The 17,293-nt window shown below is 42.6% G+C and overlaps 1 protein-coding gene across 2 annotated transcripts; it reads right to left on the bottom strand.

The window, feature by feature from the left end:
• Positions 1-8,761: 8,761 nt before the first annotated feature.
• Positions 8,762-15,943, bottom strand: mfsd6a (major facilitator superfamily domain containing 6a). 2 transcript variants are annotated; one of them, XM_058052327.1, is made up of 7 exons: positions 15,684-15,943; positions 13,148-14,513; positions 11,428-11,525; positions 11,142-11,303; positions 10,001-10,099; positions 9,603-9,889; positions 8,762-9,238 (listed from the first exon to the last, which is right to left on the bottom strand). In XM_058052327.1, exons 2-7 carry the CDS (start codon positions 14,509-14,511, stop codon positions 9,050-9,052), a joined length of 2,199 nt encoding a protein of 732 aa, XP_057908310.1. In that variant the 5' UTR covers positions 14,512-14,513; positions 15,684-15,943; the 3' UTR covers positions 8,762-9,049. The 2 variants fall into 2 exon arrangements, with proteins under 2 accessions (XP_057908310.1, XP_057908311.1); XM_058052328.1 differs by having other exon boundaries at positions 9,612-9,889.
• Between the last annotated feature and the right edge of the window lie 1,350 nt (positions 15,944-17,293).

Below are 17,293 nucleotides of genomic sequence, written 5' to 3'. Positions count from 1 at the left end.
ACCCAAACATCCTGGTACTTTATGGAGCATCTTCCCGAAGAATCAACTGTCTCATGGACATCAACCGTCAACGTTGTTGGTTCTGACGTGAACGTTTCACTCCGCCGCTTCCAGCGGAGGGAAGTTTAATTTAGAGCGTGAAAGAAAGCAGCTTCCAAGGTTTTCACACTCCTGACATGCTGTCAATCATCTCCGAAGCGTAGGCGCCACTTTTAATTTATTTATGTCTTGTTGGCGGCCGCCCTCCCACCTGCTGATAGTGCATGTGTCTCATTTGGCAGGAAGCCTTGTCATATCGCACTTTCTCATTTTTGCGGCAGCTCGCCGCTCCCTTCCTTTGCCTTTTTCTTCCTTTGGCTGTCTTGCCCCCCCCCCCCCCCCCCCCCCCTCCCCTGAGGAGAAACACATTTCAATGACACACCCACGCCTGGGCCTGTCAGCCCCTCGCCCTGTCAGAGCGCCCACGCCGCTCCGCTCCCTACAACCCACATCTTCAGCGCTCCGGCAGCTCTTTTCATCCAACTTCCTCTTTTGGAGGCACGCTTGCGTGTGTAGGCCGCCTTCATGTCCCTCCTCATTTGCAGCCAGGGTGGCTCCAAAGTTTGCATCTCAGAATTGCAGACGGGCGTGGATGCCGCTGGTCTTAAAGTAGCAACTTTCCTATTAAGCACATTTCTTTGTGTGTGTGTGTGTGTGTGTGTGTGTGTGTACAAGGCTCCTACTTTGTGTCTGTAGAGCAAGTGTGGGAAGTATGAGCGGCTTATGTCTGACTGAACATGTGTGTGTGTTTGTGTGTGTGTGTGTGTGTGTGCTTGTGTGGAGCTGAGAGTGTATCTGGGGTGTGTAGATATGTGTGTCTTTGGAGGACACAGACTTGTGTGTGTGTGGGCAAGGATGTGTGGGTGGGCGTAGTCTGTGAAGGCGAGGGTTATGTGACATGCAGACAGAGACAGCAGTATATACGTATATGTGTGTGTGTTTCTTGCAATAGGCATCTGCGGATCTGCCAGTGTGAAAATCCGCCTGTAGTGGAAGTGTAAAAAGAAAATGACCACAGTGCACAGAGCAAATGTAAATCACGACCAGTTATAAATCTGTATATACAATAGAATCGGTTTAATAATTACAACACTGTGGACTGGGAAGTGATGAGTTGGTCGATATGCACGGGTTGTCAACATAAGTAGGACTTCCGCTGTATGCAAATCACAACATTTTATTAAGACTGGATCAGACTACTTGGTAAACTGAAACTGCCGTGCTCTGATACTGCAGGAAACTACTAGCTATAGCGGTGCGAAAAGAAACAAATGTAAATATTGGTCAATGACAACACAACTGAACACTTGCCTCAGTGAAGGTCATGATTCCACCATAAGAAAGACACTTGGCAAAAACAGCCTGCATGGCAGAAGACCGAAACCAAAACTGAAGAAAAACAACATTGAGGCTCATTTCAATTTAGCCAGAAAACATCTAAATGATCCCCGAGACCTTTGGGAAAATACTCTGTGGTCCGACGAGAGAAAAGTTGAACTTTTTGGAAGGTGTGTGTCCCATTACATCTGGTGTCAAAGTAACACTGCATTTAAAAAAAAGAACATCATACCAAGAGTAAAATATGGTGGTGGTAGTGTGATGGTCTGGGGCTGTTTTGCTGCTTCAGGACCTGGAAGACTTGCTATGATAAATTGAATCACAAAACAAGAAATCCTGAAAGAGAATGGTGAACTCATTCCAAAACCAACTTGGGTTCTTCAGCAGGACAATGATCCAAAACACACCAGCAAGTCCACAAAATGAAGACTGTGGATTGGCCTAGTCCAAGTCCTGACCTGAATCCTATGGAGATGCTGCGGCATGACCTTAACAAAGGAAAGGTATAGTCACTATATTGTTAGTATATATTTATATATATTCCCAGTTTTGGGAAAAATGAGCCCTCCAAAGTGATACGAAATTAGGAATTAGCACCGCTGATCCCTAATGTAAAAGACACAGAGGATTAACTGTGTGCTTATGTTTTGCTTTTTCTTTGTTTTTTTTCGGCTTTTGGTAACACTAATTCAAAAAGCTGCCCACATAACAGCCTAGCCTCTCTGGGATTACATCCCATGTAGCAGAGTGCCCTGATACAGGTCAAGTTAATGGCCCAATGATAAACAATGAAAATTGTTCACTTTTTGGAAAAAACGGATAACTAATCACTAGTCATTGTCAATATAGCCATGCTATAAAAAGCTTACCAAAAATCAACTTTAGGAAAATTCAAACTAGGAATTTTGCACACACGTCTTTCTGCATTTAAAAGCTGCCTCTTTTTTCTGAGTTTTTATATCTTAAAAAAATGTCTCACATAAAAATTATGGATGTTGGGCAAAATTCCGAAGAAAGCCCATATAGGCAAATGTCAAAAACAAAAACAAGCAGTCGTCGTCCATAAAATGCTAACACTTCCATGACAAACGTTGCCATGCTAACGGTTAGTCTGTTAGCCAGTACCTCCGATTGGTGGGAATGGACCAGAAGCTAAAATAGTGCAAAAATGAACAAAGCAATGACGACAATACAAAACATAACATGGACAGGTCCAAACGTGGTTTTTTTTAGCTTTTCTGTTGACTATTGTGAGAGTTTGGGTGTTTTGGGTTTGGGGTTCAGGTTAAGGTAATCCAATATGAATGACAGCGCTTCATCCATCTTGTTAAGTGGGCGTGACAAGCAGCTGATGAGCGGCTTCTGCTGCTGAATTCAACGGTCTAAGGACACACCAAAGTTCATGCTAAGTCCGACTCATCTGACGCCAAGAATGACACTGAAGTAGACGGTATGATGGACACACACATTCATGCATTGATTCTTTTTCTACCACTTATCCTCACAAGGGTCGCAAGGGGTGCTGGAGCCTATCCCAGCTGTCTTTGGGCGAGAGGCGGGGTAATGGTGGCCAGCCAATCACAGGGCACATATAGACAAACAACCACTTATGGACAATTTGGAGTCGCCAATTAACCTAGCATGTTTTTGGAATGTGGGAGGAAACCGGAGTACCCGGAGAAAACCCACGCATGCACGGGGAGAACATGCAAACTCCACACAGAGATGGCCGAGGGTGGAATTGAATCCTAGCTGTGAGGCCTGCACGCTAACCACTCATCCATCGTGCAGCCCGAAAATGAACATAATAATTGTAATCTGATGAGTTAAAGAACTACTTCTATGAGAATAAAGTTGTAGTATTATGAAGAAAAATAACATCATTTTAGCAACATAAAGTGGAAATATTGAATCATATTATGTGAAGGACGTCCATATATTAGGGGAATAAAGTCAAAATATTATGGAAAACATTGGGGAAAAAAGTAAATAGTGAATTTGATAGCAATAATAGGCTTTTTCAAATATATCACAAAGGTGAAATGGAGTTTTTTTCCTGTAATAAGTACTTGTTAGCATATCATGTGTTGCTTTACAAAATATGGAAGTAGCTCTAGCATCCTTTCATATTTCACTATGTGACCCCCTGTGGATAAAGGTCTGACACCCCTGGTTTACGGAAATCCACACAGAGATGGCCAAGGGTGGGATTGAACTCAGGTCTCCTAGCTGTGAGCTCTGTGCGCTAACCACTCGACCGCCATACAGCCCCTGATTAGGATTCCTTATTCCCTAATCTAATATTTTCATGTTAGAGCATAAAAAAATGTCTTTGGAACCGCCTAAATATATTATTCCAACCATATCGTCACACTCTTACTTTTGCACGTATTGGGACTCTGACAGAAAATGGAAAATCAATCAGAAGCATTGACCGAGACCAAGAATGAAGTCCTGGAGCGTTCACTGTGGGAACGGAATTGGAGGAGTCTGTTGGAAAATGAATGTCCACTTTGACCCTGTGGCGCCCCCTGTGGCCAAACAGTGATAAACCATGGGGCTCCATCCTTCATCCTAACAGTGCAGTATGAGCATCCATGCCAAAAACAGAGGATGCGCTAAATCTCAAAGAGTTGATGAATTTCCACCAAACTCTCAAGTCAGTCCGACGCAAGGAAGACAGGAACGCTCACGCTGAAACAAAGTGTGTTAGACGGCGGCGGGTGCAGGCATGATTTGCATGATTATTGCTGTGAAGTTTTTGATGTGCAGCCAGCAGGCAGCAACAACAGCAGCAGCCTGGGATTAACCCCCCCACTCACACGCCCACCTCACCAGCACAAGTCCCTGACTCAATTAGAAACCAACTTCCTGGCTCACATGCGCCCACACGCCCCGCCCACCACACCGCCAGCATCACTTTCATTACCCGTACAATGAGCGTGCGTGCCAAGAGGAGACGTGTGCATGCCGATCATATAGCGGCCCCGTACACCTTTAATTGCATATCAGATGTCACGGAGGAGGCGGCTGCATGCAGTCCTCCTCGGCATGGTGTGCTCACACGATCGGAACGGCGGTTTTGAATCATCATACTTGGCCTGAGCCTTTATTTAACCTTGTTCCGTTCTATGAGGACCACACACACATTCTCTCTCGGCTCTCCCACTGTGGCTGTGATGACCCAGCAGGCTGCGGGGGCTGGAGGGGGCCTGGAGGGACGCGAGGCGGGGCCGAAGCGGCCTCCCTGCTGGGCTATCGGCTGCCCACGAAAAGGGCATCTACTGTATGGAGTAGATTGATCCAGCCAGGACTAAAATGGCCAAGGAGGAAGTGGACCGGAGTAGTTTTGTTGGCTGTCCTTGAATGTTACACATTGTTGCATGCGCTTACTTCAAATGGACGACATATTCCTTGTCTGATGCAAGACAGTTGCAAAGGTGGAAAGAGAGATGTTGCCGTGATGAGTTAGTGACATCACGGTGTGTATGTATACAGCAGGGGGTGGAAGGATGCACGCCGTATATGTTTAAGCCCGTGTTGACATCAAATTGTAGACCCAAAAAGGTCATTCGTATGAAAGGTTGTCCCATTAACGTCCATGTGTTTGAGTATACAGGCGCCCTTCCCTCTATCACAATGGTTCAAAAATACATTTGTTAATAAACCATGCATTTTTTATGGTTGAATGCGGTCTAATATCAGGAAACAAATATGCACATTTAAGCTAATTTGATATATTTTTGATAAATTAAGAGTTTTCAGGTTCAGCTGCACGGTTGGCAAGTGGTTAGCGCGCAGACCTCTCAACTAGGAGACCAGAGTTCAATTCCGCCCTCGGCCATCTCTGTGTGGAGTTTGCATGTTCTCCTCGTGCATGCGTGGGTTTTCTCCCACATTCCTCCAACTCACAAAAGGTCACAAAAGACCCCACAACAACATCCAAAGGACTGCAGGCCTCACTTGCCTCAGTTAAGGTCGGTGTTCATGACTCCACCATAAGAAAGACACTGCATGGCAGAGTTCCAAAACCAAAACCACCGCTGAAGAAACAGAACATTAAAGCTCATCTCAATTTGTGAGGAAAACATCTTGATCTCGAGATAAAAGTTATGTGTGCATTTCAGAAAAAGAACATCATACCAACAGTAAAAATGGTGGTGGTAGTGTGATGGTCTTGGGCTCTTTTGTTGCTTCGGGACCTGAAAGACCTGCTCTGATAAATGGAACCATGAATTCTGTCTACCAAAGGAAAATCTGTCAGTAACCTCAAGTATTACGTAACTTGGGTTCTTCAGCAGGACAATGATCCAAAACACACCAGCAAGTCCACCTCTGAATGGCTGAAGAAAAACCAAATGAAAACTTTGGAGTGGCCGAGTCCAAGTCCTGACCGGAATCCTATTGAGATGCCTCCATAAAGCTGTAAGACACTCATTGCAAGTTATCACAAGCTTGATTGCAGTTGTTGCTGCTAAAGGGTGGGCCCAACCAGTTATTAGCTTTAGGGGTAATCATTTTTTCCACACATTGCCATGTAGCTTTGGGTTTCTTTTCTCGCTTAATGATGAAAATCTTAAATAAAAAATGCATTTTTGTTCAGTTGTGTTGTCATTGACTAATATTTACATTTGATTGATGATCTGAAACATTTCAGTGCGAGAAACATGCATAAAATAAGAATTCCGGAAGTGGGCATACACTTGTTCACACCATTGTATTTGGATGTATTAAGAAGTCTAAAAATATGTTTGTCTAACACTCGTCTCTTTAATAGTAGCAGCATTTCAATCACACTTTAAACCCTGTTATTATGAGTCACGAGGGGTCACGTTCAAAGACATCACGTAGTTTAAGGGAAATGTACTTGTTTCCAGCATACTTAAATGTAGCAAATGGTTAGAATATTGGCTTCATGTGTTTCGTTCCTGTGTTTCGTTCCTGCTTCCTGTTTATTTACACACACACACACACACATACATAAATTATAACATGTTTGTTCACTTGTCATGTTCCGAGTGTCCCTGAATGTGTTCCCAGGATGAATGGACTAGAAACATGTCAGCTATTTATTTAGGTTTTTTTTTTAACAGCAAATATTGTAAAATATTTTCATAAGACACTGTTGCAATAATTTATTCATTTTTTGGTACAGCCAACATTTTTTGGAGCATCTATCTTTTAGAGCCACTGACCTTGTAGTATTATATGGCAGAAACCCAATTTTTTTTAGGAAGCTTATTACTGTCCTCCCACGAACGCCTATCAGAAGAAGGCCCACCATGACCTCAATAACCCTGCATACGAGCGACACAAGACAGCAGTTCCCTCGGAGCGCTACTGCCACCCGGTGACCAACTGGAGAACTACATCCTGGAAAGGAAGCGACTTTACCGTTCGTGCTTTTTACATCATGTAGCAATTCATATTCATGTTATGAAGTACTTAACATCAGTTTAGGAATACTACAGTAAAGTACAGTACACATGCAGGTCATTGTACATTTTCTTCTCATAATTAGAACTTTTATTGCCATATTTTGACCTTATTCCCACATTGTACCTTTTCACCAAATCTAAATTTTCAACTTACAACTTTATTTTATTTCTTATATTATGACTTTTTAAATAAAAATCAAAATAATCTCAGTGGTACTAAAACAACATTTTTATCCCCTAAAAAAATATATTTGTTATAATATTTCAATTTCATGCTACTTTAATTATACTATTTTTTCATCATATTAGAGCAGGGGTGCTCATTAAGTCGATCGCGAGCTACCGGTCGATCGCGGAGGTGGTACTGGTCGATCGCTGGTCGATCGCGGCGTGACATTAAAAAAATATCATCCCAGCATCAATGCCGTCACTTGATTGATATACAGGGCAGCCATTCAGATGACAACTGAATGTTGCCCTTCGGGTGACCAATCAAATCAAACGACGTCTCTAAGTGCAGCAGAACTTACGATGTCAGCCTATCATCCATCCCTGTTACTTGATTGACATATAGGACAACCAGTCAGACAACTGAATTTTGACCTTTAGGTCACCGCTCATGCGTAAACAACGATGCAAAGTGCTAAGCTAGTCGGCGAATTGCGAGATTTTAAGCCCTCGCTAAAGTTTATGGTCACTAAAATGAGTGAAGGAGCTGGATCAAGTAAAAAGGCAAAAAACATATCACTTCCATACGGATATGGAATATTATACGAATATTATGATACGGATATTATCCATGACTGATAAACATTTGGAAGTGTGCTTGAGGCTGGCTATCAGCAGCTACTGTCCGGACTATGCATCCCTGGCTGGTTCAATTCAGTGCAAGTCATCAAAGTAAACTCAGGTAATTATAAAAAAATTTAATAGTTAATTATGTGTGTTTTGCAATATTGGCTCATTTTGTTATGTAAGGTACATCAACATACATTGTACGTACAAATAATCCTCAATACACTTGAAAATAAATAGATGTTTTGCATTTTTGTAGTGGGTAGATCATTTTGACTCGGTCATTTTAAAAGTAGCTCGCATGCTGAAAAAGTGTGAGCACCCCTGTATTAGAGTATATTTTTATTTATCTCGCAACGTCCAAAAATTATGACTTTTTATTTTACTAAAAAAATATTTCAAATGTTTCCTCATTTTACATAATTCTAATCAATATTAAAGTTTTCTTTTTGAATTACCATTTTTTTCTGAATATTTTTTACACAAAACTTTTCCCCCCAAAATCCATCTTTGTTTCATTTTTCATATGATAAAAAAAATTGTCATTAATATTAAAAACTATGATTCTAAAATTATAAAAAAAACATTTTTTTTCTTTATAATAGTAGAAAATATTTTTTCCTGTTTTGATTATGACTTTATTCTTGTAACATTACATTTTCCATAACATCATTTCCCAAAAAGTACAACTTTGTTGTTATTTTTTTTGTTTTAATATTATGACTTAACATTTTTTCTTTAATATTCCATCTTTATGTTACTAAAATTATGTATTTTTACTCATATGACATAATTCTCATCGAAATTCCATTTTTCTTTGCTTGTTAAATTACAACTTTTTCTACAACTTTCTTTCTTCAATTTTTGCCTTTTTTCCTTGTTAAATGACATTTTCATTGGCGGCCCAACATTCACGAGCTGTAAATGGCCCCCAGGCTGCAGTTTGGCTTGCGTGACTAGTTCTTGGGCTGTGCATTATTTGTATACGCAATCTTCTTCTTTAGTCTCCCCATCAGGGGTCCAACCTCATTCCTAACGTTCTATCGGGACCAACACCACCAAGAAGGTGGATTGTAAATTCAAACGTCACTTTCATCAAGTTTGTTTGGAAACGGCAGCAGTCGTATTTCTAGCCCACGTTCAGAAAATGCTAAATTTGTGATGAATTTATTTGAAATACTGTTCTGAGAATTACAGCGTTACACTGGTGGTCCGTGGAAGAGGTACGTCGAAGCATCTTAAGTCAAGCTAACAGGAAACTGACTTCAGTACATATCAAAGTACATAAAACATTCAGTTCAGAAACCACAAAAATAGACTTAACTCTTAAATTAACCTTAAAAAATAAAACAGCGGGAACACTTCACTCGAGAGGCACTTGCTTAACAGTCATGAAGTGTCGACAGCTGCGACAGGAAGTATTCAAGTGTGCAGACCGCTCAGTCGACAAGTATCTTTGGCGCTACTTTGGCTCCGCCTTCATCGGACTCCGCCTGGGTCTGGTCTTTGTTACAGTTTGTAAACGTTGTGCAGGCGGGGCCCGGTTGAGTCGGCAGTCCGGTGTTGGGCGTAGCGTCGGCGTCGCTGTGGTTTCCGTGTGCCGCCTCCACCGGTTGATCATTAGGAACCTGATGACAGAGAGAGTAAACAGCTGACACCTGCTATGGTAAAAGGTGTGCACACAAACACATTTCCTTCTGTGTTAGGTAATGACTTTATGAGCATGCACACACACACACACACACACACACACACGGTAACTTTCCATCAGCAAACACAAACTTCTCACCTCTCTGCAGGGTGGGGGCAACCGGTAGTACAGTAGAGGAGGAAGCAAGAAATCAGCACAGGAAGTAGGAAGTTATGTTTAAAATTTCTTGTAAACCACAGAGTCCAGCGGCCGAGATACAATAAGAAACCAAACAGAAACAAAAAGCTTTCCATACGAGGAAGTACATCCCATACTACATAAATACTGCTTGTGAAACAGACCTGGCTCACCTGTAGGGGCCGCTGACTACTCTTCGCCACGGTCAGCATCTCTTTAATCTGGACAACAGCGAAGGCGATGGTGACCCAGGGGGCGCCGGAGAGCACCCAGGCTGGCCGGGCTACATCCTCCTGCTCCTCTTGGTACTTGGTCTTCTTCACAGGGGCGGGGGCGCTTTGGTGGTTGAGAGCGGCGCTGCTCCTGGTGCCCTGACTCTCGACCAAGTCAATGGTGGCAATGGGGACGGGGCTGGAGGGGACTGGGATGTTCTCCGCCAGCATTTTGTCCTCTAAAAGAAAAAATCAATCAAGAAATGACACAAAACACCAATCTTTTAAAGTTCCTACTATTTACACGGTAATTGTGCTAAGTGAGGATGAGGATGGAAGAAGTGACCCACCCTTGCCACCTGTTTCGTCTGTCAGACACTGGATGAGAGTGAAGATGAGGAGTATGATCAATGAGGCCATGCCGACCCCTCGGAATGTTGTTGCAGCGCCTGCAAAGTCAAGCCAAATACCAACACATCAAAACGGAAACTGATTGTATTCTCAGGGTATTCAATCCACCGTAACTCCACTGTTCAGGTTGCCTTAGAAGACGTTTGGCGTTGTGGCCGTTAAAACTACACCAAACACGATCTTTTCTCCTGTGGAGTTGAATCACCACCTCTTTGTGAAAAATGTAAACCCATAAAAGACGTATCAATATGTCTTTGGTGGTGAATGGGTTTGTTTGTTGGATGATCTGAAAGATTTAATTGTGACAAATATGCCTTTTTTCCATATTTAGGCTTTTCCAACTGTTTTCTTCTTAAGCCTGTTGGGACCATTATTTGTGTTGTAGGTATTTGGACCCATATGACGTCCACATATGAGTACCAGTGCCTGGGTGCTGTTCAGAGCCCTCCTTTCCATGTCTTCCATCTTGGCCAACATAGAGATACTAGTGATGCCATCACACAGCCGTGCTTTTGTCTGTTAAATGTTCCCAAGAACTGAACAAAAATGTGGTTTTGAGGCAAATGAGAACTTTGTTCTGGGTTGAGTGCGGCTCTGCCTTGGCAGGGTGTGATCAAGGTTGCCTCAGAGTTTCCATTGTTTCCTGGGTTGGAATACAGGGAGGTGACGTTGAATGAAGTCAGTTTGATTTTAGTCCGTTTCTCACCAAGTTCATTGAGTTTTGGATGTCATGTTGTGTGTGCTAAAATACTGGACACACTTGGTGCACTTTTTACAAAGATTTTTCCCATCATCCACAATCCTTATGTGAGATATGAAAACACTTTCACTTTTCTGTGTATTCTAAACATATAAAAACAGATAAAAATATTACTGCATGTAATGTTAATAAAACTCTTCCAACCAGGCTTTATGGTGTTATATCCATGCTGTAACCATGTAGTAACTTATGTAACGATATGTAACGTGTGTAACTGAATCCTGAGGTGAAAATTGGCGAGAAAACGCAAACTCCACACTTAAAAAGGTGCAATCTAACAGGTTGAAACACCTTGAGCTGAATGAATCATGGTCTCATACCAAAGTAACCAACCAGCAGCCCCCCCACCATGGCCCCACAACCACGGCCCAGCCCGAGGTGAAGTCCCTGGAGGATGCCCTGCGCCGATGTCCTTAGAGCGGGTGGGACAGCGGCGCTCAAGAAAGAGATACAAGCTGCCCAAACAGAGGCGTGAGTCACACCTGCAAGACAAACAAACGCCACATGACTTCCTGTGACACTTCATTTGAATCGATGAGCTTTCTCGCACCTTGCACATGGTTGTTCCCATGGGTCCTATTCTACACTAAAGGCATGAAGCATTACCTTGAAGGACCTCCATGGGCAGCACCGTCCAGGCGTTGTGCAGGTATGAGATGTAGAGGTAGCGTGCTGTGTTGCAGGCCAGGCCGATGTAGAGCACCCTGAGGGCGACACCACATCCACATTTTAGTATCTTGGTGGAAAACAATTAGCCGTCCTGCTCTTACAAAGCAATCTAAACACGACACACCCTTGGAAAACAAACTCACCAGGCTGGATCATTGCATTTGCTCAGAACACACTCGGCATGTTTGCCGACACATACAATCACACGTATAGGTGTGACCTTTGGAATAGCAGAGAAGAGCCCAACTTGTTTGGAGAAGATGTCAGATGGCAGAAGAACCTTTGAGCAAGGACGTGAACGCCCAAACCATCCAGGGGCTCAACCCATGTACACCTTAGGGATGTGTATTGGCACACAAGAGTCTGGCGATACGATACGTATCACGATACGATATATCACGATATATCATGATACTGTTAACAAGGCGATATTTTTTCGTTTTTCTCATAGTTAAATATTATTTCCTGAGAAAACTGAATAATACCAGCAGTAAGCACTTACTAAACACCTTTTTATTCCATTAGAAGAGCATGTTATGCTGTATCACAAAGCGTAGCATTTGGATAAATAAAGCTTTAACATCCAGCTTAAATCTACAAAAATAGGTAAAAAAACAAAAAAATTAAATTATGTCTCAAGATCCTGCACCTCGTACTTCGGTATGGGACAAAAAAAAAAACTTAAAAACTTAAACTGTATTACGGAAAGCAGGAAGTGAACAAATGCAACAGTTACTGATTGTAAAAGTACCAGATGGAGGGATAGAATTTAATAAGCTTTGCTTCTTCCTACTCCTTTTGGACATGTGGAACTGGGAACTGATTATGGGATGCACTCAATTGTGATCTGATGCATGTTCAAATGAATTTAAACCGTTACCATTACCAAATGTTCACATTCTATTAGCTGTGAAAAAATGCACAGTATACAGTCCCTGACTTATCCACCATCAGAAGAGTATTTTTGTGGAACAAAGTAACTAACATCAGTAAAAAGTTCTTTTTGGATGCTTGATATAACCATTATTTAACAAAATTGAATTTCAAAAACAAAATACCTGCAATATCACAGTACTACTTTTGTATTATACAAAAGGACCTTCGCATTGCTTGCTAGCGGCAGGTCCTCATGGTGTCTCGCTAAGTGGACTCACAGATTTGTCGTCTTTCCTGAATACTTTATTAACTATTAACCGACGACACACTTTACAAACGACATGGGTTTTGTCCATTTCTGCACACCCTACTTTGTGTAGAAATCCAAAATGTGTCCACACTTCAGCCTTGTACGCTGCAGGGGCCGCTGTTATGTGCTCGCATTCCGCCATGTTGAACTGTGTTTATGTACTTGTGAATCTCGTTCAACGTCGTTGCCTAATTGACTACGTAAGTGCTGCCGCCTAACGATCGGAAGTTTCAATTAAAATCAGAAATGAACCTTTGCCGTGTCTGCACTTGAATAAATACCATATACAGTCTATGATAAATGCCTAAAAATATATTGACACAGTATCATGGAACGAAGTATCGCGATATATCGCCGAAACAATATTTTCTTACACCCTGAGTACACCTCACTGGTGAATTGTTTTTTGTATGGCGCAGAAGGCAAAAGTGTAATAATGAACATTAGTATGATTAAAACAGCGAAGCTCACCTGATGTGTCCCACCAGCTCAATGAACTTGTGGCTGGTGAAGTAGGCGGCAAGCTCCGAGACGTGACTCAGCACGGAGCAGACGCCAAACAGCGTGTATGTGCCATGCAGGTCCTCTAGGTGCCAGTACAGGAAGCTGAAGACAAAGCCGTAGCCGAAACCCATGAACCAGGCCACGAAGAGAACCGAACTGTAGCGCACGCTGCACAGCAGCTTCAGGAGATCGCTGTAGTGGAACTCCTGATCAGCGGTGGTGGCGATGGCGGTCGGGTCGGCCGCGGGCGTCTCCTCTGCCGCCCCCTCTGGAATGTCTTGAACATAGTCACCGCCTTTTTCAAAGTAGAACTGCGTGGCGACGACAAAGGCTGCGCCCATCAGCACGCCGAAGACGATGAAAGCAATCTGGTAGTTGCGGAGGCGGAAGGCAGGTATGACGCAGCCAACGCCGTCGATGGTGACGGTGATGTGCGTGTGGTCGATCCAGATGCCCACCAGCAGCATGGTGAGCCCCCACCCCAGAGAGCCCCACATCCTCTGCAGCCCGTAGCGATCGCGGGCCTTGCCCAGGTACTGCAGCGTGACCGTGTCCACAATAGTGACGGCGGGAGCGCTGAAGAACTCCCCAACGATGATGACGAGCAGGATAATCAGGAAAATGTTCTCCACTTGGGTGTTGTCGTAGATTATCTGGTACTCCTTGGTGCCGGTTGGAGCAGGGAAGGGGGTTGTGGTGGTGGGGGTAGTGGCCGAGGAGTCATTGACGCTTCGCTGGGATACGGATGGGAGCCACTGAAGATCCATGAAGCTGCGGCCAACCCGGCTGGTGGAGTTGCTCTCCTGCGTGAAGTTTCCCGGCGTGGCTGCGGTGGGCGCCACTGTCACCTCAGCTCCCAACTCCACGCATTTCATATCAGCCGGCTTCACGAAGCCGATGCCACAGTTGAACACCAACCAACAGAAAACAGAGAACAGCAGCACCGCCTTCCCCTTCTTGAAGCGGTCCGCCACCACACCCCAGAAGGGCGCACTGCAGAATTCTATGAAGTAACGGATGCCGACCAGGAGGCCGCTGCGGCTGGCGGACATGCCCAGCTGCTTGTAGTAGACCGACAGCAGCGGGTGCAGTGAGCCGTACGCGGCGTAGAAGAAGAAGTAGAAGACTTTCGAGATGAGGAGATGAGTGTTGACTTGAAGGCACATCCTCTCGCAGCATTTGAGGGAGTCCGGCGGGGAGGTCACCGTCGACTCAGGCGAGGTGGCAGCAGAGGGCGGGGTCGAAACGCCCCTCTGCTGAAGTGTCAACGTGTTGAACGCATCAGCCACTTCGTCGTCTGTCAGGATAACAACCTTGTCATCAGCTGCCATATCTGGAGAGAATGAGACGACATCGTCAGGGCCTTGAAATTCCCACAGCGAGTTAAGATGACTAAGTATGTTGAGTATGAACGTGTGAGGCGTTTACTAACAACTCATCAAACAGTGGGAGGGGTTTCTTTAACCCTTAGATGCATAAGTGGGTCAAAAATGACCCGGTCCGGTTGTTTTCATGAAATATCTTCATTCATTCATTCATTTTCTACCGCTTTTCCTCACTAGGGTCACGGGGGGTGCTGGAGCCTATCCCAGCTGTCTTCAGGCGAGAGGCGGGGTACACCCTGGACTGGTCGCCAGCCAATCACAGGGCACATATAGACAAACAACCATTCACACTCACATTCATACCTATGGACAATTTGGAGTGGCCAATTAACCTAGCATGTTTTTGGAATGTGGGAGGAGACCGGAGTACCCGGAGAAAACCCAAGCATGCACGGGGAGAACATGCAAACTCTACACAGAGATGGCAGAGAGATGGTGAGGTCTGCGCGCTAACCACTCGACCGCCGTGCCGCCTGAAATATCTTTGTAATGAAATTTTTTTATCGTTTCATATTCCAGGTATTCCTCAAAAAACATGTTTTTGATAGCTAGATAGCTCGATAGCTAGATAGCAAATACTGAACTGCATGCAGTGATGAGACAAGTGGAAACACACAATGGATCCTCACATTTTCTATTGTTGTACGGGGTCATTTTCTTTTTCAAAGATGTCAAAAAGTGAAAAATTAAGATGTTTCTAACATGAAACAATTCTTGTGTGGTCCTAAATATAATACTAAATATCATACAAGTGATTATTCCGAACAAAAATGGCAAAATTGGCATAAAAACGCATTGATTCTAGTATGGGTCATCTAAGGGTTAAGAGAAATACTGTGGAAATGCTCATGTCACAGCGATGACGTCATCTAAATAACATACATATAAACATACAGCATAAGCAGCCATTATGGGGCGTCTGGAGGACGACCATTTGAACACCTGCCTGTCACTCACGCGCCATTGCGGAAGTGTTTTGTTTCTGTCACAAAGCTTCAACAGCTTTTAAAAGAGGCGAAAGCTATACAGTATACACGTATTTGTACAATAAAATCATACTGCTTGACTTCCACCACGTCTAACCCACAACGGTGACAAATAACAGTCAAACTGCTCACCTGCTTAGGTCACAGCTCCCATTAAAGTCAAACTATGACTGCGCAGGTTCTCTTGAGTTTCTCGCTTTGTCTGAAGACATTTGTCACAATAAATCCCATGTCATGGCTGCCTTCATAGATTCACCCGAACAAAATACACCGTATTGTGTCCATATTCTATATTCTATTCAATAGACTATCCCCGGCCGGATGGTTTGTCTTTGTATTCTGCCGACAGGATAGCTCGTCTAACCGGAGCTCCCACCTGTCTGGCGATGACATCACCGTCAAGTTGGCCGTGAATGATGAAGCACACTTTCGTTTTTTGCTTTCAAAATAAGAGATACTTTTACACGATGTGGAAAACAAACAGTTCTTCATTGTCTTTTTAGCGTCTGGGTGTATGCGTTTATTCACATTTTATTCACAATTTACAATTTACAGTTGAATATAGATGAATTAATTCGAGTTAACTGGTGACTGTGATGATATTGATAATATTATATTTCATATTGTATTGCATTGCAGATATAGTTTATGTTTGTTTATTGTTGTCAAATAAAATCTTCGACACATTGGAAAAATATGTGTCCATGGTTTGCTCTGATTATAATCATGGATCAGCAAATTAAAGACAAAAATCACAAAATGATTTACATTTCATGTGATCAATATTGGTATACGAGTCATGTGCTGAAAAAATAGAAAAAAAAAACACAACTGCAGAAGAAATGAAATACAAAACAAAACACCAAGCTGCTCTATGTGGAGGGGGTGGAATTACGTTAAATAAATATTGTGAAAATTTAATTTAGATTCCAAACAAATCAGAACGATGCTTTTATTTTGAAGTTTGTACAGGAAATACTGAGCGACGGGGAAAAACAGTCTAACTGAAACTTAGGGTGGACCGCCAATTTGCATTTGTCATACCGATGCTGATACTGATACTTTTTACTTGACATTTTTGTAGATCCTTGAATTATTTGGCGAGTTTGCCTTCATTAAAAAAATAAAATAAAATTAGAATCTGATTTTAGGCAAAACGTAATGTTTTCCTTTTTCTCACTGCATTGTACTCAATGTGTTTTTCTGTGTCTATGTAGCGCCATCTAGTGCTGGTTAAGAATAGATGGAACAGCATTGTTGCGCAACAAGAAGAGTGAGTGTCACAACAATCTGCCTGTTCTTTGGTGGATGCAATGATGTTCATAACGATATTCATGTTAAGCGAGTGGGATGGCTGAAAAAAAGAAAAAAACTTTAAAAGAAAATTTTAAAAAATATTTAAAAACTTTACTACTAAAATGATATTTTTCCCAATAATTATGACTTTTTCCGGGTTGCAATACCCAATTTTCCACTTCATATTTGCATTTTTTAGAGTTATTTTTCCCATTTCTTTTTTTTTTAACATTTCCCAATGATTTCAACATTCTTTGAATATGTTTTTTTCTCATGGCTATGACTTTATTCCCATACTATTTTGGCATAATACCTGTAATATTATAACTTTCTCCCCCAACCTCATTTGTTCTTTGTTTCTCATTATATTATATTATATTATATTATATTATATTATATTATATTATATTATATTATATTATATTATATTATATTATATTATATTA

This window comes from Doryrhamphus excisus, chromosome 16 (assembly GCF_030265055.1).
Source record: "Doryrhamphus excisus isolate RoL2022-K1 chromosome 16, RoL_Dexc_1.0, whole genome shotgun sequence".
Taxonomy (NCBI): Eukaryota; Metazoa; Chordata; class Actinopteri; order Syngnathiformes; family Syngnathidae; genus Doryrhamphus; species Doryrhamphus excisus.
The sequence above is the reverse complement of the archived record's forward strand: the minus strand, read 5'-3'. Positions and strand labels throughout refer to the sequence as shown.

Bases quoted from the DNA above. Each gene is read 5' to 3' on its own strand.
- mfsd6a (XM_058052327.1), bottom strand. From the start codon at position 14,511: ATGGCAGCTGATGACAAGGTTGTTATCCTGACAGACGACGAAGTGGCT. The intron at 11,304-11,427 runs GTAATGCTTCAT...TTTGTCTTGCAG, and splicing joins GCCCATGGAGGTCCTTCAAG to GTGTGACTCACGCCTCTGTT. The intron at 9,890-10,000 runs GTGGGTCACTTC...TTTTTCTTTTAG, and splicing joins AGACGAAACAGGTGGCAAGG to AGGACAAAATGCTGGCGGAG.